We start from the raw sequence: 23,697 nt of genomic DNA, 5'->3' as shown, positions 1-23,697 counted from the left end.
CCATTCTTAAGAGCATTCTTCCTGATAGAACAAAGCACTGGCCCTGGGTTCAGGCTACACTGGTGGTGCCACGGCTCACCTGGACCTCCTCTGGGATTCTGGAGTAAACGCAATGTGCTTCTCCTCCCAGATATCCTCCTCATCAGAGCCACCATCGTCAAACTGCTGTATCCGTTCTTTACAACATGCTTCAAACAGGGCAATATTTCCCTACAAAAAGTGAGCAAAAGAGAAAACAACTAAAGTGAAAACTGTTTTCTCTCCCAAATTACCAGTGAAAATTATTTTTTCATTTGCTTTTTAAAAAATGGTGTCTATCACATACACCCAAATAAAGCATAAATATAAAATGTTGGCTTCTATGTAAACAACAAAAAATTCCCAAGAAAGCCTGGACTTTAAACTAGCATGTAAAAGGCCTGCATACATTCTCCTCACGGGCTCTCTTGCACAGGACAAATACATGCAGCCTCCAGCCAAACCCATCGGTTCTCCACCTCTTCAGTGGCACATCACTTACAACAGTAAATTTTTTTTTTTTTTTTTTTTTTTTTGTTTTTCGAGACAGGGTTTCTCTGTGTAGCTTTGCGCCTTTCCTGGTACTCGCTTTGGAGACCAGGCTGGCCTCGAACTCACAGAAATCCGCCTGGCTCTGCCTCCCGAGTGCTGGGATTAAAGGCGTGCGCCACCACCGCCCGGCCACAACAGTAAACTTTTATACTTACACTTTCATTTGTATTGAGAGTAAAGTTGATGTCTGACACCCGATCAAAAGAAACACTGTAAAGAAAGCGTAAGAATTGTTAATCATCCATGGGTAGCTGTAAACAGTGCTCTGAAACTCTCAAAATTCGAAGTACTTATCATTGTACTCTCCATCGGTAATATACACACCCACCTTGCTATATTCAATGGTGCCCTCTCCCTGATACTAACGAATGGATACAGAGGACAGCTGCGATGGGAGCCTATTGAGATGAGGCTGTGAGGCCCCTGACAGCCTTTCTACAATGCATTTCTAACTTCTGTGCCAACTATGGTTCCAGGGACTACACCAAGAAAACCAAGAAAAAAAGCTTCCGAACAACCAAGCCCAAACATTAAAAACCACAAAAGCATTGTAAAGTGCTAGGACGAACTCATAAATGAAACACAGGGCAACCCTGCCATCCTGCCTCCATGACAGTGAAGGGTAAAATGCAGTTACAATGAGTTACATGACTGTAAGTGGTGGGACAATGTGATCAATCCTCAAAGGTCGGTTCTAACCAATCACCAGCCCAAGAACCATGTTCTAAAAGAGAATGCTAATTCTGAACTTAACACTTAAAAGAGTTGAGATGGGAAAATCCAAGATGTCAAGTGGGGATGGGGTAGGGATGGTGTGTGTGTGTGTGTGTGTGTGTGTGTGTGTGTGTGTGTGTGTGTCCTGATCCTGCAGATTGCTAACATGGCAAACACATAACGGCCTTGTACAGTGTTCTTGTTCTTCCTGGACAGAAATGCGCCAACGTGGAGGGCAGCTGGCTGCCTCAGTGCTTGCTGCTTGCAGCAGAGCCTCTGCTCCAGAGTGCCAGCAGAGCACGTTCATGCAGTGTGCTGTAAAAAGATTTTACCTTCCCAGACTACAAACTCCAATGTGCAATAAAGTAGCCTATACTGGCTGAAGTCTAACAACTATTGCAAACTACTGTTATGGTGCCACAGTGAACTCAGTGAGAATCATCACCTGAGATCTAATCACAATGGCTTAAATCTTCCCTTCACCCCTGTTCTTAATAATCCATGAACCTCATGTTGAGATGTGTTCTCCTTCCTAGTCAGGATGCTACATGCTGGCTCTCAGTTTTGCCAATCAATCTCCTTGTACATTTCCTTTCACTGCTCTGCCAGTTTCTAATTCCCTCTCTGCATTTGACTCTGACTGCAGAACAATGGTTAGAGTGCTTGGATCTTGCAAAACAACCCCAACAACATCCTTACAGGGACTTCCCCAGAGCAGAGAGCACATGTAAACAGGGTTGGTCCTACTGCCCTGGTCACCTGCAGGAATGAATGCAGTACCCAACAACATGCTATACAGTGACCCTTCTGACCAGGTACCAACACGGGAAAGTATTACTGACTTACTCTCAGTAATGCTATTACATATGCTGAAAAGAGCAGAATGATGGCTGGGGTCTTTATAAATATAGTAACTTGAGGGCAAGGGCAGGCATCTATGGTACCAGATGCTTAGGAAGCTTAGGCAGGAGGATGCTTGAGCTCGTAACTTCAACACTAGCAGGGGGCGACACAGTGAGACTCATCTCAAAAACAAAGACCCCGTGACCCCCACTCCCACCCCACAGGGTCCCCTGGAGTGTGGCTCTTAGCTGTTCTCCTAATTACCTCGGCTCAAGGGTGGACACTGCAAATAAGCGACAGATGGGATCTCCCAACTCAGGGATGTTACAGAATCCAAGAAGCCACGGGAATTGTGGAAACAGTTCACAAAAAGCATGTGTGAGAGGTCACTAAGGAAACAGGAAAATATACTCACTTGCCAATGTCGTCTTGATCTGCAAACTTCTCATCGTTGAAGCCAAACTGGTCAATAAAATTGGACGTCATTTGTTGCATCTGATAATCAGAAAAGGCCTGGCAATCCCAGGACCAGTGACAGTGACATCATGATTCTAATGACATTCTATAAATTATCTGCCCATTTGTGTTCCAGAAACCACTTAAATTCACACAGCCATGTGGCTTTAAAAGTTGGTGTGTTTTTCTTTAAAAAAAGAAAAATCAAATAATTTCAGACACATTTTCCCCCAAAGAGGGGAGTTTTTAAAATGTGATACACAAACTGCTCTATTACACATCATTAAGAAATACTTAAAAGATCACACTAAAAAGTGACTACTAAGTCTCTGGACAGAGAACTGGGTTAACCTTAGTATGAAGAGGTGAGAGACATGTAAGTCTGAAATTATCAGAAGCACCATCATCTCTAGACACAACCAACGGCATCCTAAACTATAACACACCACCCCCAACTTCCCACCCTCCCTGGCCCCCACCATATCCCCACTCCCATCCACCAGAGCAAAAATAGCATGAGAGGAAGAAAGATTGGACATAGTCACGATCCTACAAATGAAATGCTGGCTGGCCTACGGCTTGGAGGCTGGGAACAGTCTGAGAAGAACACTTCTACACAGCCTACCTGAGAGACAGGGCAGGAAGCTTTAACCTCATCAGAAATTGTTCAGAAAAGCCTGAACACTACAAGGCCTACAGAGGAGCCAATTCTATTTCCATCAGGCTCAGGTGAGTCTTCCCAGGTAGAAAATGGGGGAATGTTCTACTGGATCCCACCCAAGTGCTAACAATCTACTTACGCCATCAGGAAACCTGCCCTCACTACCCAAAGACACCAAGTGCAGCCTCCCTCCTCACTCTCACCCACACGATGGATACAAGACCGCAGGAGCACCCTGTGAGTACTACCCGTGGTCAAGGACAGAACCAGCAGTGGGACCCACGCAACAGCACTTGCTAACAAGGGCTTCTGAGGACACTGGTTGCCAAGGAGGCAGCTGTAATGGCGTCAATAGAGTTCTCCTTGGGTCCTTACCTCAGCAGAGCCCACAGTTCCCACCCTGCACTGCAGAAATACCTCTGCCGTTCATCTTGACCACACTAACTCTCATAGCAGGGAATTATGGCATGGATAATCCAAGTTGTATGTAACTTAAAAATAAACTTCATGTTTGGCTTTGGAAATTATATTTTGCTTAGGTGTGAAAATAAAACAAGAACAAGGAAAACCTAACCAACCCAAGCTTCACTTTCCTCTCAAGCAAGACAACACCCTCCCCCATCAGGCTCACAGAGATGGCATGACATGAGCTCATGGGCATATGGGGACAGTGGGCAGTTGGCTGTGGGACAGGTATTCACAGGGTACCCAGAGGTAGCGTGGCAAGACTGTGCTGGGTAAGGTCTGCAGTACAGCTGAAGCAGTCATGGGAAGCTGATTAAAGCAGAAGAAAAGGAAAGAGTTCTAGTGCTCTGGGGAACCAAAGAAAAAAAGGCCAGGAAGCCTTCACAGCCACGTCAGCAAAAGCAGCTCAGGTCCTATGACCTGGGGCCTTATCGCTTATGAGGCAAAACAGATGCTCAGTACTCCCCAGGTGTGTAAAGGACCCATGGGGAAATCTGTTGAGCAAGCAACACAAGATAGGCTCTCGACTTATCTAGACTAGAATTTCGGAGCAAGGCAAGGGTCCCTCCCAGCTGCTTGCTATAGATGGGCTTTCTTCAAACTTGTCATGCCGCTTATAATACAATTTTTTTAGATATGAATGGGAAGAAATATTCGTTGAAGTTCAACACTTCACCAGTAAATATACAACAGCAAGTACACTGCAAATGTATGCATACATACATGGACACATGCAGATACATTCACATGTACCCATATGTACTTTTATTTGTTGGTCCTATGCACCTAGATAGACCTACAGCAACTGACAGAAGCTGGGATCAGAGAGTCCTTCTCTGTTCTTGGTGTAGCACAGCTTCTGAGTAAAGCAAAGAACTTCCTGTTTGTACTGGCTTTCTACATTACTACTACAGAAGCCAGCACAGCCAAAGTGAAGAGCTGCCACACCCTACATGCAAGGGTGCTGAAAATTCACCTGTCCTAACCTGGAACAGCACACCTGGCTGTAGTAACACTATGGAGCACTGTCCAGTACTGCCACCCTGGAGAGGGTGGGGACAGGTCTCTAAAAGTACTGCCACCCTGAGCACTGAAACTGCTTTGAACACAGTGAGACTTGTCCCAGGCCTGTGTGTGACGTGAGGTGCTAAAGGTGTCCGCTTATTTCTGACACCTATCCACACAGCGAAGGGGAAGAGCTCATTCCCTCCCCACCTCTGGGAAGCCAAGTTTGGGGGACACTAGGAATCTAGGAAGTACTAGAGCAAACAAAACAAAACTGGCAGAGGCACACACATCCTGAGGCAGTGGCTCACTGCTCAGGGCCACATCTGTGACAGGGTTACCTTGTTAATAACTGTCCCACATTCTGCACACTTAGGGGCTCTGAGCAGGAAGCCCAACTTTAAACAGGACTGAGAAAATCAACAAGCTGCTATCTACAGACTGACATTCTGCTGACAGGAGAGACTATGACGACACTGTTAGGTTAACCTAGACCTTCTTTCTCCAGAAACATGTTTTGGATCAGATTCATTTCAAAACAGTCCATGATTGGTTCATAGTGTAAGTGTGCAAAAAAGAGCTACCGGATACATGTCAGTAAGAGTGACTAATAATTACTCCCTACATATAGAGGTTACAGGCAGGGGATGGAGCCCCTAAGCTGAGGGTCCTGGTCAGGGCTATGTCAGGAAACCAGTTTTGTGACTGGACTGAACATGAGAAAACACTTAAAAACAGACATGGCTCTAGAACCAGGTATCATAAAAAGTGAGGCAATCCGCTTTCTAGATGCCTAAAAATAACATCTAGATTAGATCAGTAGCTGTAAGTTTAGCATATGTAAAGTTTTCAGTTTGATTTACAGCAGTGAGAGGAGGGGAGGGTATGTATGACAAAGTTTACGAACATAGTTAGGCAGATATTAAAGGTATCCTTTCTCTTCATATATTTAAAATTAATTTATTGAGTGTGTGTATGTGGAGGTCAAAGTCCCATGACTTGTGGAAATCAGTTCAGTCCTCTCCTATCACCATGTGGGTTCTGGGGATCAAACTCAGGTCTGCAGCATCTCCATGGCTGAGCCACCTCACTGGTCCAGGCATCTTTTTTTCTTAATAGTAGATTTGAACAGGCACAAATCTAGGTTTACAGTGATACATTTGGGCTCAGGCCTGGTCCAGCTAACTACTGTCTAAATAGTCTCCGGTGGAAGTGGGACAGTGCAGAGCTCTGACAACACAGGGCTGCTTGGAGCACAGTTTGCTGGGCTGGGCTCCTAGGCAGCCAGTGCTTCTTGAGTAAGATGTGTGTTCTCCAAGAAGACACTGCTTCTCCACAGTGCTTCCTAATTCTAACTTTAGGGGAATGGCTGCCAACAGGAGCTAGTGTCAAGAAAGATAGGGAGACCAGCAATTAATAAAATTTTACATCAGATCTAGCTAGCTGGGAAAAGCTACACTTCTTCAGTATCAAAAGCAGGCAAATGCTCAGTTGCAATACTGGAATGTGATGGGCATGCAACTTGGAAGCAAAAAAGCAAAAAAGCTTCACACCGACCCCAGTAAAAAGTGTTGCCGAGACTAAGAAAGAAGCCAAGCACCACCTAGTATAGTGGGACAGTGCTTCCTTACTCCTATTGTCACACCGATGCCTGGACCAGAACAGTTAAGCACAGCCTTCTCCCATAAACAGCTGGCCATCTGCTTCTATTCTGAACTCTCCAACTCAACTCCCAGTAGAAGTGTGAAATCAACTGTCAGCTTTCTAAGAATGACCCAAGTAGGATAAGTCCTCTGTTTTTGCTAGACAAAGTAAATGCAGTTAGCAAATGGAGACAAGTTGGGGGCAGGAGTGGCAAGAATGATTCTGACTAAAACTTCATTTAGATGCCACACGACATAATTAAACCGCACTGAGGAAGGACTATCTAGATAGCCTGCGTGGTTCAGAGGCACTGCACAAAGTTTACTCAGATGTTTAATTCTTATTTCTGTCACTCTTAACCAAGGTCTCTACCAGGAATCTAAGTAACACAGCACAGCCATTAAGGTCTGCAGAATGAGCATTAGAGGTGACCTGCTGACTACCTGTTTCATGCCGTGCTCACCAACACCCACCATTCCTCACTATTACCCAGGAACACAACAGTACAAGCCCACCTGATGAGTCCCCAGCTCTCCCTGTTTCAATCATTTTTGCCTAATTGGTAGCAATCCCAAACCGCATTCTAACACAGTGACAGATGATGATTTCCAAGGGCAGCTAAACTATGCACTTAAGATAAAAATAAATAGCAAAGCTTTAGGTGTGACTCACTTGCTGCAAAGAGGAATCCTGTGAGAAACCCGTGTCTTTAAAGTCAATTTCATCATCACTGGATGAATGAATATGGCAGGTTGTAACCTATATGCATAAAAATGTAAAAAACTATTTAACATAGAAAAGCGGTGGACATTTTGTATCAGCATTTTTTAATGGAAAAAAAATATCACATTCAGTTTTTGTTTCAATGTACTAAAACCCAAAAAACCCCAGAAATAACAGTTACGTGGTCAAGCACACCCAGTCAATGTAGAGTCCACTCTGGCTGCACACCCAGTTGGCTGGTGGTTCCACTCCTCAGGACTAACATCCCCAGGAATCACACAGGAAGAATGAATTACTCCATTCAATGGGAAAGGCCGAAGTGCAGTGCAGATGAACAAAAATAGCATGTATGTGTCAGGCCTGTGGAGGTAAAACACTACCCTAGGAATCACTCATGAGCCACTATAGAGGTCGGCCTTGTAGATAACCGTTTCTCTTCAGTCTTGACTTTCCTGCCTATACCAAGAAAGACACTGGTCATAAATGCTCTAAAGTCAACAGTCCCCTGACCAATAAAAGACTCTCTGAAAATGTGACCTCCCTGCACCACAGAGAGTAGTCAACTCAGTAACTAAGAAAAACACCAATATGAACTGCTCACCATTCATGGTCAAGTGATGCTTGCTAATCAGAAATGTGTTGACTAGCACAGCACTGATAATAGCCCTCACTGTTAGCACCTATGGCAATGAACAGTCAGTCAAATTCTGTAAGAAGTGTTATATTTTGGAAGGTCACTTACAATGACTCTCTAGAGTTCTTTATATTGGTTTACTATGTAGCCTAGGCTTGCTTCAGGATCAGATCTACCTACTTCACTCAGCCTCCCAAATGCTGGGATTACAAGCATGTGTCCCATGCCTGCTCTTCTGTGCCTTTAGTACAAGTGTTCTGGGTAGAGATAAGACATGTGTTCCTCTGCCAACTCTACAGCTGTGCTTCATAGCCTGGCATTAGCAAATCAGTACACATCATGCTAAGCCAATGTGTATTTGGGGTACAGCCAGAGTATTGGGTGGCCTGAAATTTAGCTGGCCTGAATGAAGACAGCAGAAAACAAGCTGCTCCCAGGAATCCTGTCTAAGTGCAACTAGGGTACAAAGAAACCACAGGTCAGTGGTTCTCAACATGTGGGTTGCGACCTCTTTGAGGCCACAGATATTTTTACATTACAGTAATATTAGCAAAATTACAACTATGAATGGCAACAAAATAATTTTATGGTTGGGGGTCACCACAACATGGGGAATTATATTAAAGGGTCACAGCATTAGAAAGGCTGAAAACTACTGCCATAGGATGCCCCTCCCCAAAACAAGAGTTAATCATACTGCTGAATAAAGAGCAGAGTTTTGTGGAGTAACTAGGAAAGGCTAGACATGTGGCTCCTTTACACATGGTTGCTAAACTGATGCTGTGAAGCACCTCCCTCCAGGGAAGTGTTTATAATGTCCCCACTTTGGACTAGGCAGGCCTTGAACTTGGGATTCTTCTAATTCAACTAACATTATTGGGGTGTGTTACTGCACTCAGTTTACAATGTTTTCTTTAAAGATAGTTTTAGCTAATTATGATTACTAACAGCACAATGCAGGCAGACCTTCAGTTGTGTGTTAATGGAGGGTGCTACTCTGAGGACACCCACAACTTAAGAATCTGAAAGAGGGGCTGGAGAGATGGCTCAGAGGTTAAGAGCACTGGCTGTTCTTCCAGAGGTCCTGAGTTCAATTCCCAGCAACCACATGGTGGCTCACAACCATCTGTAATGAGATCTGATGCCCTCTTCTGGTGTGCAGGTACATGCAAGCAAGCAGAACACTGTGTATAGATAATAAATAAATCTTAAAAAAAAAAAAAAATCTGAAAGAATTAATAAAGCAAGCTAAAGAGGATTTCATTGCCTCATAGGGGATCAGAATCCCAACCCATTCATCAGCAGCTAAGTGCAGCCTGAATTCCTGATCTACATCACACAGTCCTTCTGAGGTACTAGAAGCTCAGAAATGCTACCTACATTCTTCTTCAGCTAAAACCTTGGCTGTTTTCTATCTTGTTCACAACTGCCATGCCACTCTGACCATGTAAAGAAACCCTACCACTCCTCACCAAACCTGTCAACAGCTAGTGAGGGGTTATGAATAATGTCAGTGAGGCAGCTTACCCTGCAGTCTGTGTTCAGCCCAGAAGCCATAGAGATCTTCTAGAAGTGTACATGGGATTAAGTCACTTTTTCCTTCTAAACCTAGTGGTTTCTCATCTCAAATACAAAGCTAAGGCCTCACTGTCTGCCTGTCTTCACTTCCACCCTTATTTGCTCTGATACAATAGCCACAGCAGACTCTGTACCCACCCCCTGCACACACTTGCAGCCCCTGCTCTGAGGTCTGCACTTTGCTTCCCTCTCTTTGGCTATACTACCTTATCTGTAATGAAGTTTTCCTTGTTTAAAGACATTTATTGTGTGTGTGTGGGGGGGGGGGGGGGCAAGTTCCATAACACATGTATAGAGGCCGGAGAACAACTGTTTAGTCAATTCTGTCCTTCCATGTTTACATGGGTTCTAGAGATGGAACTCAGCTCTTCAGGCTTCCTTGACTGCTGAGCCATCTCACCAGCCCCTTGACAACCTATATTTGAACTTCCCGTCTTGCTCCCTGGCACTATGACAAAGAACAGGCTATTCGACAAAGCCCTGTTTCCCAAGCTTCTGTTTCTCCCCTGCTTGGTAAGTACTAGTATGCTGTATGAATGGCATTGCAGGCACTAGAATGTCCGCTCAATAAAAGAACACTAGCAAGTCACTAAATGACACCACTCCTGCCAAGGCCATCATGTCAGTAAGATTACATTTGATGTAGGCATGAAAAGGTAGCTCCCAAGGTAGCACACTCTTTTCATAATAGCAGTCAGCATTGCTAATGTGTTAAGAGAATGAGCAACGGAGTGACCAAACCCCGAGGCTCCAAAGGAACACCCTAAGCATGAGGAGACTGCTGAGTGTGGAACCCATCAGCAAGATGTACCACTGTAAGTTCCTTACTGAGACTCTCAGCACCTGCCAGCTCCAGGGCTGGGGACATTCTTGCTTTCACCCTAGCTACATGGACAAGACATTCACACAAGTGTGTGCCTATCACTCCACACTACCTCTAGGCCCTGTCTGTCAATGCTGGGAAAGAAAGAGCAGTGCTTCTAAAATACTCTCTTTGCTGGAGGGATAAGCAAAGACAGACAAATTCAACTTCTCAAAGTTAGTACAAAACATTTTCTAATTTCCATTTTTAATCTAAGTCCTTGCCAATTTTTAGTTTGGAGGTTTCGTCAAATTTCAGAGCTCTTTGTATTTAACTAAAACACCAAATCTTAGAGTTGGGTGTGGTGGTACATGCTTATAATCCAAACATTTGAAAGATTGAGGCAGAAGGATCAGAGTTTGAGGCCAGTCTGTTCTACAAAGTGAGATACTGTAAAAACAAAACCAACCCAACAACCCAGTCCAAAGCACCCAAGCTTAACAATCTAGCTCCCTCACATGAACAGCAGCATCACAGGAATCAACTGTGCACATATTTTGGCTTCAATCCAATGAAGGGGCTGAAAGACTGGAGATTCCTCCAACTTAGAGCCAAGTTAGAAAGCTGCAATGGAAGCCATAGGAGCTTATGTTGATATGGTGGGGGGCAGTAGGACAAGTGTGGTAGAAGCTATCCTTAGGTAAACATTAAAAAACAAAGGGCCGCCGGGCGGTGGTGGCGCATGCCTTTAATCCCAGCACTCGGGAGGCAGAGCCAGGCAGATCTCTGTGAGTTCGAGGCCAGCCTGGGCTACCAAGTGAGTTCCAGGAAAAAGGCGCAAAGCTACACAGAGAAACCCTGTCTCGAAAAACCAAAAAAAAAAAAAAAAAAAAAAACAAAGGGCCAAAGCAACATACCAACATAGTAACTCAAGCTATGACTATTCAACACTGCAGAGAGGCATCTGAACCACTTAAAGCAACAGAGTAAGGCAGCAGATCTAGTCATCTACTTGGCATACTCAATCTATTACCCAACTGACATTTCCACTGGTGAATGTGCTTTTACTAAGACCATGCATTACATTCACAGGCACTGTCACTTTTTCAAGGACAAATAAGGCCCACAGTATTTAGAAATTATATTTACAGCAGCATTCTACAGTAGTCTACTGCCCCCCACCCCTCAAACGTGTACCTAACCCCACCAAAGTAAGTTGAATATATTCTGGGGAAGAAAATAACTAAAACCTCTTTGGTAGCTAGACTAATCCTTAAAATCTTTAAGAAAGAAAGAATGGAAAAGGTCTTAAGCCAATCCAACCACGTCAGCACAGCAAAATCTTGGGAGAGGGGCTAACCCAACAGGACATCAATGTGCTTTGATATTCTTTTAATTAATTAACTAATTAATTTATTTTGTGTGTTTGGGGGACACACATGCCACACATGTGGAAGTCAAACTTGTGGGGAGTTCATTCTCTGCTTCCACTGTGTGAGTTCTGGGGATCAAATGTAGGTCCAGCTTGGCAGCAGGAGCTTTACCCATGGAGCGACCTCACTGGCCTGTTTGAAGGCTTCTCCCAGGGTCCTCTTCCTGTAGAATACCTATGTGGTCAAGGTATGATGACATCTCAGGGAGAACGGAACTGTACTTTGAATGAAAGATGGTGCTCATACCAGCCTTCCCTCAATGTGGGATGGGTGTAAATGCCCACCAAGATGGGGCTGGGAACACGTCTGTGCTGCTTGCACCATGTACTCAGGATTTATAAAATCTCTGCAGGCCTACTGATAGCATGCAAAGGAGCTGAGGAAAAAGTGTGGGCAGCAATGGCACCTTTTTTTACTACAGACTGCTCTCAAAGAAATCTGCTAAGATTAAAGTTGTTTTTCTTTTTTAGGGGGTGGTGGTGAAATAGGAGGGAGATGTTTCTTGTAGTCCAGGCCTCAATCTTGCAAAGCAGCTGAGGCTGGCCCTAAACACCTTGTATTCCCCCTCTCCTCCGCCATCTGTGTGTTTCTGTATGTGCAGTGTATGTGTGGGTACCTGTGGAGATCAGAGGTTTATGACCTGGAGCTCACCGTTTCCATTAGGCTGGGATCCTCCTGACTCTCCCCTGAGGCTGGGTTACGGGTATTCACTGCCATGCCCAGCTCTTACATAGGTCCTGGGGATTGAATGCAGGCCCTCATGTTCCCACACCAAGTGCTTTATATAACAAATCATCTGCTGGCCATAGCCTTGAACTTCCGATCCTCCTGTGGATTACAGGCATGAACTACTGTGTCCCACAGGAAAAGTTTGTTTTTTAAAAGCTTGGTAACAAGTTTTAAGTGGGTATTTCTGATTTCTATCTTTTTTTAAAAATCAGTCACAGGCTAGGCAGAGCTACATCATGAGACTCTGTCTCAAAGAGGAAACAAAGCCAATCACAGGTGGATAATTTTAAAATTGTTGCAAACAAAATACTCCTTTATATACAAAAAACAAAGAACACCATGCTGGCTGCATTCCTACAATAAGACTGATTTGGGACTCCCAAGTGGCAATAAAATGTCACAACATAAGAGGACAGTGCCATTCTTCAGAGCAGCCAAGCACTCACCAGCTGGAGTGGTTTCAAATCCAGTCTCAATTATTTTTAACCAACTGACTAGTACAGAGAAGCCCAAACTACCCAGCCCTGTAACAGTTTTATAAAAAGACTGCCCGCCCTTCCTGCTGGTCAGCACTGTTAACAAGTATGGGTTTGTCGGCCAGGCAATGGCATACACATCAGAGCCCTCAGACCTACTGTAACCACATGGTTCCACAAAGCTCCCTTCTACAGTCATCTCTTTACCTTTCGTATTTCATAATTCTGTATTAACCCCACCTTTAAAAGCCATTACTTGGGGGCTGCAGAGACGGCTCAGAGGTTAAGAACACTGGCTGCTCTTCCAGAGGCCCTGAGTTCAATTCCCAGCAACCACATGGCAGCTCACAACTGTCTTTAACTCCAGTTCCAGGGGGTCTGATACTTTCACACTAATGCACATAAAATAAAGTTAAATATAGATATAAGCCATTACTCTACTACTCCAGTCAATTCTACTACTCCAGTCAAAGTCAATATAGATATAAGCCATTACTCTACTACTCCAGTCAATGGAGAGGCAAAGGTCGATGCAGAGGAACACAGGATGACCCATGGCTCTACAGCTCTTATCTGTGAAGAGCTGCCTCCTGCTATATAAATAATTTGTTAATGACTGAGGTATTATTACAAGAAACTCAAGGCCACCGTGGCTAGTGCTGACAGCACTTCTGAGTCAGGCCACCACCCTGATCACCAGCTGCCACATGCTAACAAAGATGCATTCTCTTCTGCAAAAACTAAAACAAAGCAATACTCACCTTAAAACTTAATGTGTTTAAAAAACAAAAACACATTCCAAAGTCCAATATAATTTTTTAAAATTATCAATGCCATTATTCCCTGGCTGAAAGTACCAACAAATTCAGTTCAACATTAAAAAGCTGAAGTTTCAGAGTCATCTACAATCCTCTGCTCCAAAACTGTCCTAAAGTGAGAATAATTTCAACTCCATAACACTTGGAACATCCATGGGAGTTTGGGATTCTAAGAGTGACATGAGGCCCAATGTAGAAAGCCACAGAACAAGAGGAAGGCAGAGGATGATGCTGAGGTGCTTAGGGGGCAGGACCCAGGTGAGACAAGACACTCATATGAACTGCAGTGGACATGGGTGGCTTTTTAGGACCCTTTTGCCATGCAAGGCAGGTTACTAGGAGGTGACTGAACAAATCAAGAATGCTGTGAATACTGTCCTCTTTCTGCAAACAGCTTATCCTTGGCCCACATTCATTGGGCCTAATGGACATCTTTAACATTTTTCCAAGTACATAGGCAATGCCCAAGAGCACCAAAAAACCCCAGAGACGTAACCTTGTGAAACCTACTAGATCTACCGTGTTCCTCTTGTTCGTCTCTCCTAAGGAGCTCGTGCAGAATGTCTCCCATCGCTCCCTGACTTCGTCGGGAAGATCTTCAGAGTGAAAAAGGAAAAAAAGCATTATCACACAGTGACCCATGGGGACAAGAGTGTACAGTCTCAAAGAGTAGCTGCATGAATAGCATGTGGGGAGTCCAATCAGCTGAAGTCCTGGCTATGGCTAGCCCAGTGGTCTAAGAGGAATGAGTCTAAAAAACTCCAACAGGCCCAGTCCACAGACTTGAGCCCTAATGCCCCACCCTACCAACAATGTAGGCCTGATCTGGGCAAGAGCTGTGACTTAGTAATTACTAACAATGCTTTGCTGAAATGAAACACAGAATTGTATCTCCAAACAACTCTTATGAAAGGAGACAGGTCTTTGGGGGGAGAGGTAGGGTAAGAACTGTTTGTGTGGTCAAGTTTAAGAAACTCTACAAGCATTAGCTTCTGTCCTTCGCTGGGATCCTGTAATGGACACCTGGCTGGTGAATGAATGGTTCACAGAACCCTGCTGGATGCTGAGATTGCACTTGCACTGTCTCCTACATATTTGGCTCATAAACAAATCATGAAGAAATGCTCTACAGCCAAATTCTACTTTCTAGAGAAACTTTGAAAGAATGACTTACAATGACTTTCTGAGAAAATGAAGCCATGGCTCTACACCTTAGAGGCCTACCTACAGAAGGGTGGTCACCCGAAAATTCTGGTTTAAGCAACCATACACAGGTGCACACAAGTAACTTCCAGGAGTGGCCTTCTCTCCTTGATAAGGATATGAACCCTGAGGGGTGGCTTAAGCAAAATTACAGGTGAACCAGCCTCAGTTTTTCTGTCACTGGATAAGAACTAGGCTTTTAGTGCACACTCAACAGAGCACCACTTCTTATCAAGATTGTCAGTTTCCCAAATTCAAAGAAGTCTCAGAACTAGTTATGTCCGCTAGACAGAGGCCTGCAGGTCAGGGCATTGGTACTCTCATTCTGGCAGAAATGAACTTGTGCTCTGAACCCTGTAAGTCACCTTGGGCTGATTCAATTTCAATGCTGGTAGAAAAAGAATCCTTTAGGAGCCAAAGTCTGTCGTTTTAGTAACAGAGACATGGAAGAAAAGGCTGACAGTGCTTTAGTATCTCAAGTAAGGAATTTAATCCACAGGAGGGAGGATGGGTTAGATTCTGGACGCTAGAGATAGTTCAGTGCTTACAAACATCTGTTACTTTTCCAGGGAACCTAGGTTCTGTTCCCAGCACCCACATGGTGGCTCATAACCATTCATAAAGCAAGTTGCAGGGGATCCAATACCCTCTTCTGACCAGGTATGAACATGGTGTATATACATGCATATAGGCAAAATACTAGTATACACCCCCCCACCCCCCGCCCCAGTTTCAGAAGAAAAAGCAAGAGCCACCATAGCTTGAGCGGTTCTACTCCAAAATAGAAACACAGAACCAGGTCAGAGGCTGGAGAGATGGCTCAGGACCTAAGAGCACTGACTACTCTTCTAAAAAAAAAGAACCTGGGTTTTATCCTAGGCAACTCACAACCATCTATAATTCCAGTTCCAGAGGAATCTGACATCCTCTTCGGACCTCCACAGACACTGAATGCACATGGTGTACAGACACACACACACAGGCAAAATGCCCATACACATGAAATAAATAAATAACCCCCCACCCAAGACAGGGTCTCACTATGCAGCTCTGGCCATTCAGGAACTCACTGCACAGACCAGGCTGGCCTCAAACTCACAGAGCTCTGCCTGCCCCTGCCTCCCAAGTGCTGGGATTAAATTCGTATACCACTGTCTGGTGAATAGATAAATCTTAAAAAACAAAACAAAACAAAAAGCCAGGCCATCAACAGTGCTCTGTAACAGGAAGTGACTCCAGCATGCCTCTTGGTTTCTAAATGGACAGCAGAAATCTGAGCAAAGGTACAGTGAGAACTACATGGTTCAAACATTCTCAAGAGCCACAGTGAGCTAGCCAAAGAGTCTCTAAAAAGTAAAGAAACTTCAACCTGTTCCCAGCACTGAAAGCCCTCCCCTGCTCTCTGATCCCACACAAATGCCATGAGAATTGTTGCAATGACTTACCTTTGATAAGCTGCTGTACTAACGCACTATTCGGACCCTTGTCAGTGCTGTGCACAATACAGTTAGCTATCCTGGTGAGGTGCCCCATGTAACCATGCCGTCGTCCTCCCTCAGCCCTGACAAGAGAAGGAAAAACTATTCAGAATGGGAGATGGACACTTAACAGAGTCTCGAATGCAGAGTATATAAGCTTAACACAAGGCATGGCAGCATAGTAACAGGACAGTTACTCCAATGTCAGCAACAACCAAAGTCATTGACGGTATCTGAAGCAAACGTTCATTAATGTCCCATGCCACTAGAATTTTCCTTTACAGTTTTGTAAAACTCTCAATTTTAGAATTTAATTAGATTATAAGAAACTGAGGTCAGAATTTTGTTGGCCTAGCCCCCAACAAAAGACATCAAGTTCTATTTGTGCTAATTGACAGGCATAAATTATAAATAATAATGGCAATTCTCAACGGGACACAGTGGCTTCTCTGAAAACTTGGCTGAGGTAAGGAAGGTCCCTTGCACTTGCTGGAGACCATTCAGAACAGAGGCCAGTGAACTCAATCCTCAATGCTTTCTTCTGCCAAGGTCTACTTTCTAACCACATTCATTTTTACATTAAGATTATTTTTTAATGTCCATGACTTACAGTAGAAGGGATTTTTGTTGGAGACAGCAGGGCAGAGACTCAAGAGATACTTGCTTAAAGGAAGAAAACCCTTTCAGGAGTCACTAAAAGATAACAACTCTGTGCTTGGAGGTCCGCCTGGAAAATACAATACCTGCTGGGTAAACTCCAGGGCATGTGTGGAATTTGAGGCTCACACCGAGCTGCAAAGGCTGCCTTTGGTTCCACAGTAAGCTCCAGAGACTCTAGTGTTCCCAAAGACAACTTCTTAGCCCTCCCATACTCCCTTAAGGCCACAGGTAAGAAACAATAGCCTATCTGCAAGGCTTCGGACATAGTGAAGTACTAGAGAAAACTCTTAGGATCCGAGAGCTTGTGGGACTGTATTCATCTGGCCTTCAGAGGACAGACCCACAGAAAGAGAAGAGCATGCCGGATACTTATGTGCTGGCCCAATGAGGCAGGAAGAGTAAGAGAATGTAGGTGGAAGGTCACAGAGCACACAGAACAGCTGACAGGTCAGACACAGAACGAGAGTTGTCCAGCAGGCCTCACATAGTTCCCCTAAAGGAGCGCCACCTAGAATAACATGCCTGCTAATCAAAACCCCTTGCTACAGCCACATAGGCTAGTACCAATTTCCAGTACGGCCATATCAAAACCCACCTGTGTTTCTCAGTGTTTATTAAGTTCATCATGACCACCACCAAAACCAATACACGCAAGCTGATTTCTGCCCTGAATCACTTAGCTCCTTCAGGAGCTAAATCCAGATCCCAACAGTGACAGTATAAACTACTGAAGATAAACTCAGTTGGTCAAATGCAGCCTAGCTTGCACTAAAGTACTGGATTTGATCACGTGCACCTCATAAAAGCAGACATGGGTACATGGTTGTAATCACAGCACTGAGGAAGAGGCAGGACCAGAGAGAGGTTCAAGGTTACCTTCAGCTCACCCTCAACAATGACTTTGATGCCAGCCCCCCAAAAGAGAGAGAAGGGGAGGGGGAGACAATGCATCTAGGTAAGATGATGGAGCATTCATTCTACGTTCTGACTGCAGTGGTGGTTATGTAAGGGCTTCACACAGCAGTCATACTTCCTGAAATTGGTTATCTAGGAAAGGTATATCATGACAAATGAGAAACAGACTTAAGCCTGACTCAGAAGGAAGCACAGTCCTGTTCATAAATAGCACTGGTCAAGCTAGACATACTCATGAAGTACAGTAAAGCCAGATAGCCACCTCCTCACCATAAACTAAACCAACGCAAAAGGAAGACTGAACTGAAAACAGACACCATGAAACCACTAGAAGAAAAGACAAACACTCACAAGCCTAGTCTGGGCAAAGACATTTTGGAAAACACCCCAAAAAACACGAATAAGAAAAGCAACCAAAAGCAAATGGGATCCCCTCAAACTACAAAGAGACTGTAGCAGATGGGAGACATTGCACACAGGAGGTTAGTGGGAACCTGAGCACTTCCACAGTGGAGCACCGCCAAGAGAATACAGAAAGACCACCAGCAAACCCCTTCTGATTCTCCCTAACTAATGTTTATGGTATAAAGAGTTATTTCCCAAGAGAAGGCACACAAATGGCCCAGAGATATACAAAAGACACACAGTGTCACTAATTGACAGGAACATACAAATCAAAACCACAAGGCTCAGATGAAGATCGTTCAGAAATGGTATTAATAAAAAATGGAGCAGTCAGACATAATAAACAAAATTCTGCCTGCCATTGTGGCATCATCTATAGAACTGAACACTATCAGGAGAGGTGAGAAAATATGAGAAGACAGTATGTTCTTACTCACGTGGAAACTAAGAAAGCTGACTTCATAGAAGCAACGCAAGTAATAGTGGTCACTAGAGGCTAGAAGGACAGGGGAGGAGGGCAGAGGGTGAACAGTGAGTTCTAACCTCTCCCAGTGACTAAGTCCCAGCATCCCACACATGGCAGGATAACCAGTTTACCTACATACCCCAAATTATCAAGACGAGAAGGGTCTGAGGGTTCCAGCACAAACCAATGCTAATGATCAGGACTCAATCCTCCCACCAATATAAATGCATATAAACCACCACCCAGTAATGCCATCCGTAAGCTAGGTGTCACTTTTACAGACACACTCAGCCTCATACAGCAGCACATCCTGAAAGGACTTTCCAAACCCTCCCTACACTGCCTGTTTCAGAATCCGGGGGTGATGTAAAAACTCCCAGGGTTTTTAAAGGTGCCTGCCGCCGCCGCCGCCGCCGCCGCCACCACCACCACCACGATGATGACCACCACCACCACAAGAACATCTTATGTAAGAAAGCTGTTGGTAGGGCCAACTAATGCTTCCCAAAATCTTGTCTATGAAGAAAACAGTAAACATTGTGATGCTTTTCTCTAAGAGCATGTGCATAGAATGCTCTGCCCTGAGAGGGTAATCACTGCACACCAGGGGAGAGTCAACTTTTGACTGTTTTTATTCAACTCAATACTATTTTCAGAAAGTCTTCCAAAACAACAGTTCCAAAACCTGAACAAAGGTTATTAGAAAAGTATCTGTTATGATGCAACTTTATTTTCACTTTCTCTAACTAGCCAATGGGAGATGGTAAGATTTTCTGTAAATTACAAATCAAATTGTACTGCTTTCAGAAACAAGTTACTTACTGTTTCTTCTCATTTGTGTCCCAGGCTTCAAGAATTCGCTCTATTAGCTGACATTTTTGGAAAAGCTAAATAAGAAAGAACACTCCACTTATTCCTGTTATTCACACAGTGGTAAAAGCATTAAAACACTAAAGCAAAGTAAGCTCGGCGGTCCTGCCTTTGCCTCCAGAATTCTGGAGGTCTAGAGACCAGCCTGATCTACACAGTGAGGCCCCGTCTTTTAAAACAAAAAACTTTACATAAAATGAAACTGCATGTGGTTCTTAGTCACTGGTCCACCCAAATGCAACATGGTGCCATTTATTCCAGATCCCCTGTGGTCAGTTCCATTAGGACCCTGGCCACACAGAGCACTAAGCAACTTGCTGCTAAAGGTGTTGCCACAGTAAGCAGTGAACCTGAGGCAAAGCTAGGCTCTGATAACTAGAAAAAGCTGGTCAACAGCACAGGGTCCAGCCAGAATTCAAGTGATGAAAGTAGGCTCTGGGAAATTTAGCACAGCTCTATCTTTCTGTTTGCTTTATTTTATTAGAGGACGGGGGTGGGGGTGGGTTTAAGACAGGGTCTCATGTAGGGCAGGCTGGTCTTGAACTCACTAATTCTGTCTTTACCTACGATATGCTAGGTTTATAAGCATGCACAACCATACCTAGCTTACTTCACTTTTAAATGTGGACAACACGACTTGAACATATCCTAATACTTGTGTAATACTGAGAACTTGTGTCCTACCAAAACTCTAGCAGTCAAAGAGAAGCAGCTGTGGGCTACAAACTTCAGTGAGCAATGGCACTTGTCTGCTCTAGTAACCCGGGTGCTCACGCGAGCCTTTCTGCCTTCCAGGTCAACCACACGGGAACTAGGAGTAGGTAAAACCATAGGAATGTAGAACTCTGAAGACTGACCCAGAAAAATCACTGTAAAATGGGAATTTTAGAGAAAAGAGACCCTCAAGCCAGGTATCACTGCACATGCTTATAACCCCATCTCTTGGGAGCCTGAGACAAAGTTCATGAGTCCAAGACCAATCTGGTCTACACTGCAAGATCCCTCTGCCCCTTGCCCATAAAACAAAAGACCCTAAAAACATCACTCAACATTGACTAAAACTCATTTTGCTAAACTTTTAGGCACCTATTCAGCACCAAAAGTTAAATTCTGGTGTGCCATAGTACTGTAAAAGCATTCTCAGTAGTACTTAATTATCTATGGTTCTTTTAACTCCCTCAAGGTAAGCTCAAACTTCTTATGTTGCCAGGAGAGTGGGCCTACAGTTCATTTAGAGGTGTTATGTCCAGGATGTGATTAACAGAATCACTGGTCCAAGTGCAATGAGCATGTGGTAGCTAAACCTTCCGACGTGGAAACTACTCAATCTGTTTTTCAACTGTGATTGATTTCACACTCTGGAAAACACAGTAACAAGGAAATAATGCTTACATGCTTCAATAACAAATTGTCACCAGCGGAGTCTTGATCAGTAATGGTGCCATTTTCTGCATTCTCAAAAGGACTGGCAAGAATGAGCGCAATACAAATTTCTACTTGCGTATGTAGAAAGTTATTCCACGTGTACTTGAAGAACATGTCCTACAAAATAAAGTGCAGTCTCCTCAGTTAGCTCAGTGCTGGAGCCACCAATTTAAACATCCACACAGTAGTAATTGTTTCAGGGTGGGGAGATGCTCACTCAGTAAAGTGGTTGCTGAGTAAGTGGAGAATCTGATTCTGGGCCCCAGCACCTACTTAAAAGCTGGACATGATGGCATGTAAGTCTGCAATCAGTGCGGGGGAAGTGAAGACAGATAGAGCTAACGGACCAACCAGTCTAGCCTAACTGATGAGCTTCAGAGTCAATGAGTCTCTGTCTCTAAAGACAAGGGAGAAGGCTAGCAAGTTTTGGCCTAGAAGGTAAAGAGGTGCTTGCCACCAAGACTGACTACATGAGCTTGATGCTGGGAACACACATGATAGAGAGAACTGACTTCTAAAGCATGTAGTCTGACCTCGACATGGAATCCATGATGCCATATATGCATATGCACATCCACATTAAAAGGAACAAAAGTTTAATATTTAAAGGGGAGGTTTGAAATACTACTTCATAATCCATATAACTATTCATTCAAAATGAAATGCTAAATTTGCATAGACTATATTAGAAAATAGAGGAAAGTTTCAGAAACACAAAGAAAAGATGAGCATAACCTTCTCACAGAGAAAGTTTTTAAAGTGATGCAAATATCCAGTTCAGTCCATTTCCATGCTCTTCACTTTGTGACTCCAGGGAGAATTACCATTGCTTCTTCAGACCACCAAGCAAGCAGTAGGCTTTGCTTTGCACTTTCATGAACTGCACAATTAAGGTTCATTTTTAAATGAAGAAATGGAATACAGAGCATTATTTTTATTGAAAAAGGTCTAGGTTAACCTAACAGTGTTGTCATAGTCTCTCCTGTCAGCAGAATGTCAGTCTGTAGATAGCAGCTTGTTAATTTTCTCAGTCCTGTTTAAAGTTGGGCTTCCTGCTCAGAGCCCCTAAGTGTGCAGAATGTGGGACAGTTATTAACAAGGTAACCCTGTCACAGATGTGGCCCTGAGCAGTGAGCCACTGCCTCAGGATGTGTGTGCCTCTGCCAGTTTTGTTTTGTTTGCTCTAGTACTTCCTAGATTCCTAGTGTCCCCCAAACTTGGCTTCCCAGAGGTGGGGAGGGAATGAGCTCTTCCCCTTCGCTGTGTGGATAGGTGTCAGAAATAAGCGGACACCTTTAGCACCTCACGTCACACACAGGCCTGGGACAAGTCTCACTGTGTTCAAAGCAGTTTCAGTGCTCAGGGTGGCAGTACTGAACACTGAGTTCAGACCACACCCATTTCAATTTGTAAGACTTAGGAACTATCAAGGGTGATTTCAAATGTCTGTGAGGAAGAATCTCACCAATATGACACCAATGCTGTTCAGTTCCATCAGGTCCCCATTTATACTGCTGGTATTGGTTTGGAGCAGGCTGGATATCAACCTAATCACATTCAACCGAGTGTTCCCAACAGGAGGGTCCAGTATACCCCATGTAGTCTTCATTACACTTTTCTGAAGAAGAAAAAAGCCTTCAAATTAAATTCAGTTAAATGAATAAACAAAAAGCCCATGTGCTGACACCTAAGGCCAGCTAACACCCATACCATTTACACCTGACCCCTGAGAGAAATCTAAACTTGAAGCTAGACTCTTACAAGAAGTCAGAAACAGCTACATATGGTAAAAGATGAGTGTCTGCCCCGAGAAATGTGATGGATGCCTTGTTCTTGTCTAGAAAGGGAGTTTCAATAATCTGAAATCACAAGACAGAAGCAGATACTGCAGCATTTTAGACATTCTGACAGGAAAGAGTGACAAACTAAAATGCCCTCCCTGAAGGTTCCATACAAGCCCCCCCCCCCCCCCCCCTCCCGCCCATCTCTGGAACCCACATAGTGAAATGGAAGGAGGTAACCAGCTCCTACAAGTTGTCCTCTAATCGACACACACAAACTTTTTAAGAAACAAAATAATACCAAAACATAGTATGTAATGCTAATTAGGGTCAGCCTCTTATTTCCAGGATTTTCGGACTGCCTAAACCAAACCTTTATACTTGCCCACTCTCCTCTTCTGGCCCAAGCCTTACAGTTCCACTCCATGGAACTCGAGACTTTTTAAAGAGCTTCATGGTGCCTAGGGGTGATTGCCTGCTTAGCATGTGTAGACTACAATTAATCCTTACCACAGCAAGCAGGTTCATTAATCAATTAAGCTTCTTTAAAACACTCCCTGAATCTACTTATACTTACACACTTTATCACCGAGTGAAGCTACCTGTGTTACTCATTCCTAGAGTGAAAGGAATCTCAACAAGAGACTCAGTTATGAATTGGGGCCATGAGTCAGGGGCCTCTTTGTGTACTTAGAAGAAGCTGAGTGGACCATCTAAGACACAGGCTGGGCCCCCATCACACCTCTCCTATCCTCTTGTCTCCATTTTTTATTGGTGATGCTCTCTCTTCTTCTAGATTCTTTTTCTTACTCTCGCTCCGAGGACTGCCAAGAAGGATGCCACTGGCAATTTAGCTGCTAAACATTGAAAAAAGTTTCCTAGGGTGAATGAGCTGAATAAAGATGCAGAGCTCTGGCTGGAATGGGCCCAGCAGGACCCTAAG

General features: G+C 44.1%; 1 protein-coding gene across 13 annotated transcripts in view; it reads right to left on the bottom strand.

Moving 5' to 3' along the window:
• Positions 1–23,697, bottom strand: part of Ppp6r3 (protein phosphatase 6 regulatory subunit 3) — a 132,010-nt gene that overhangs the window by 19,513 nt on the left and 88,800 nt on the right. For 5 of the 13 annotated variants that reach the window (XM_052760042.1, XM_052760040.1, XM_052760043.1 and 2 more), the window contains 9 exons: positions 22,439–22,591; positions 20,941–21,090; positions 19,501–19,565; positions 16,200–16,315; positions 14,062–14,147; positions 7,031–7,117; positions 2,543–2,640; positions 726–780; positions 80–210 (listed from right to left, as the gene is read on the bottom strand). In XM_052760042.1, coding sequence (XP_052616002.1) covers positions 80–210; positions 726–780; positions 2,543–2,640; positions 7,031–7,117; positions 14,062–14,147; positions 16,200–16,315; positions 19,501–19,565; positions 20,941–21,090; positions 22,439–22,591 — 941 coding nt within the window. The remainder of the gene's footprint in view (positions 1–79; positions 211–725; positions 781–2,542; positions 2,641–7,030; positions 7,118–14,061; positions 14,148–16,199; positions 16,316–19,500; positions 19,566–20,940; positions 21,091–22,438; positions 22,592–23,697) is intronic. The other 8 variants (XM_052760045.1, XM_052760046.1, XM_052760047.1 and 5 more) reach the window with 4 other exon arrangements.

This window comes from Peromyscus californicus, unplaced genomic scaffold (assembly GCF_007827085.1).
Source record: "Peromyscus californicus insignis strain IS unplaced genomic scaffold, ASM782708v3 Scaffold_4__1_contigs__length_199733344, whole genome shotgun sequence".
Taxonomy (NCBI): domain Eukaryota; kingdom Metazoa; phylum Chordata; class Mammalia; order Rodentia; family Cricetidae; genus Peromyscus; species Peromyscus californicus.
Note: the sequence above shows the minus strand (reverse complement) of the source record. Positions and strands in the feature narration are given on the sequence as shown.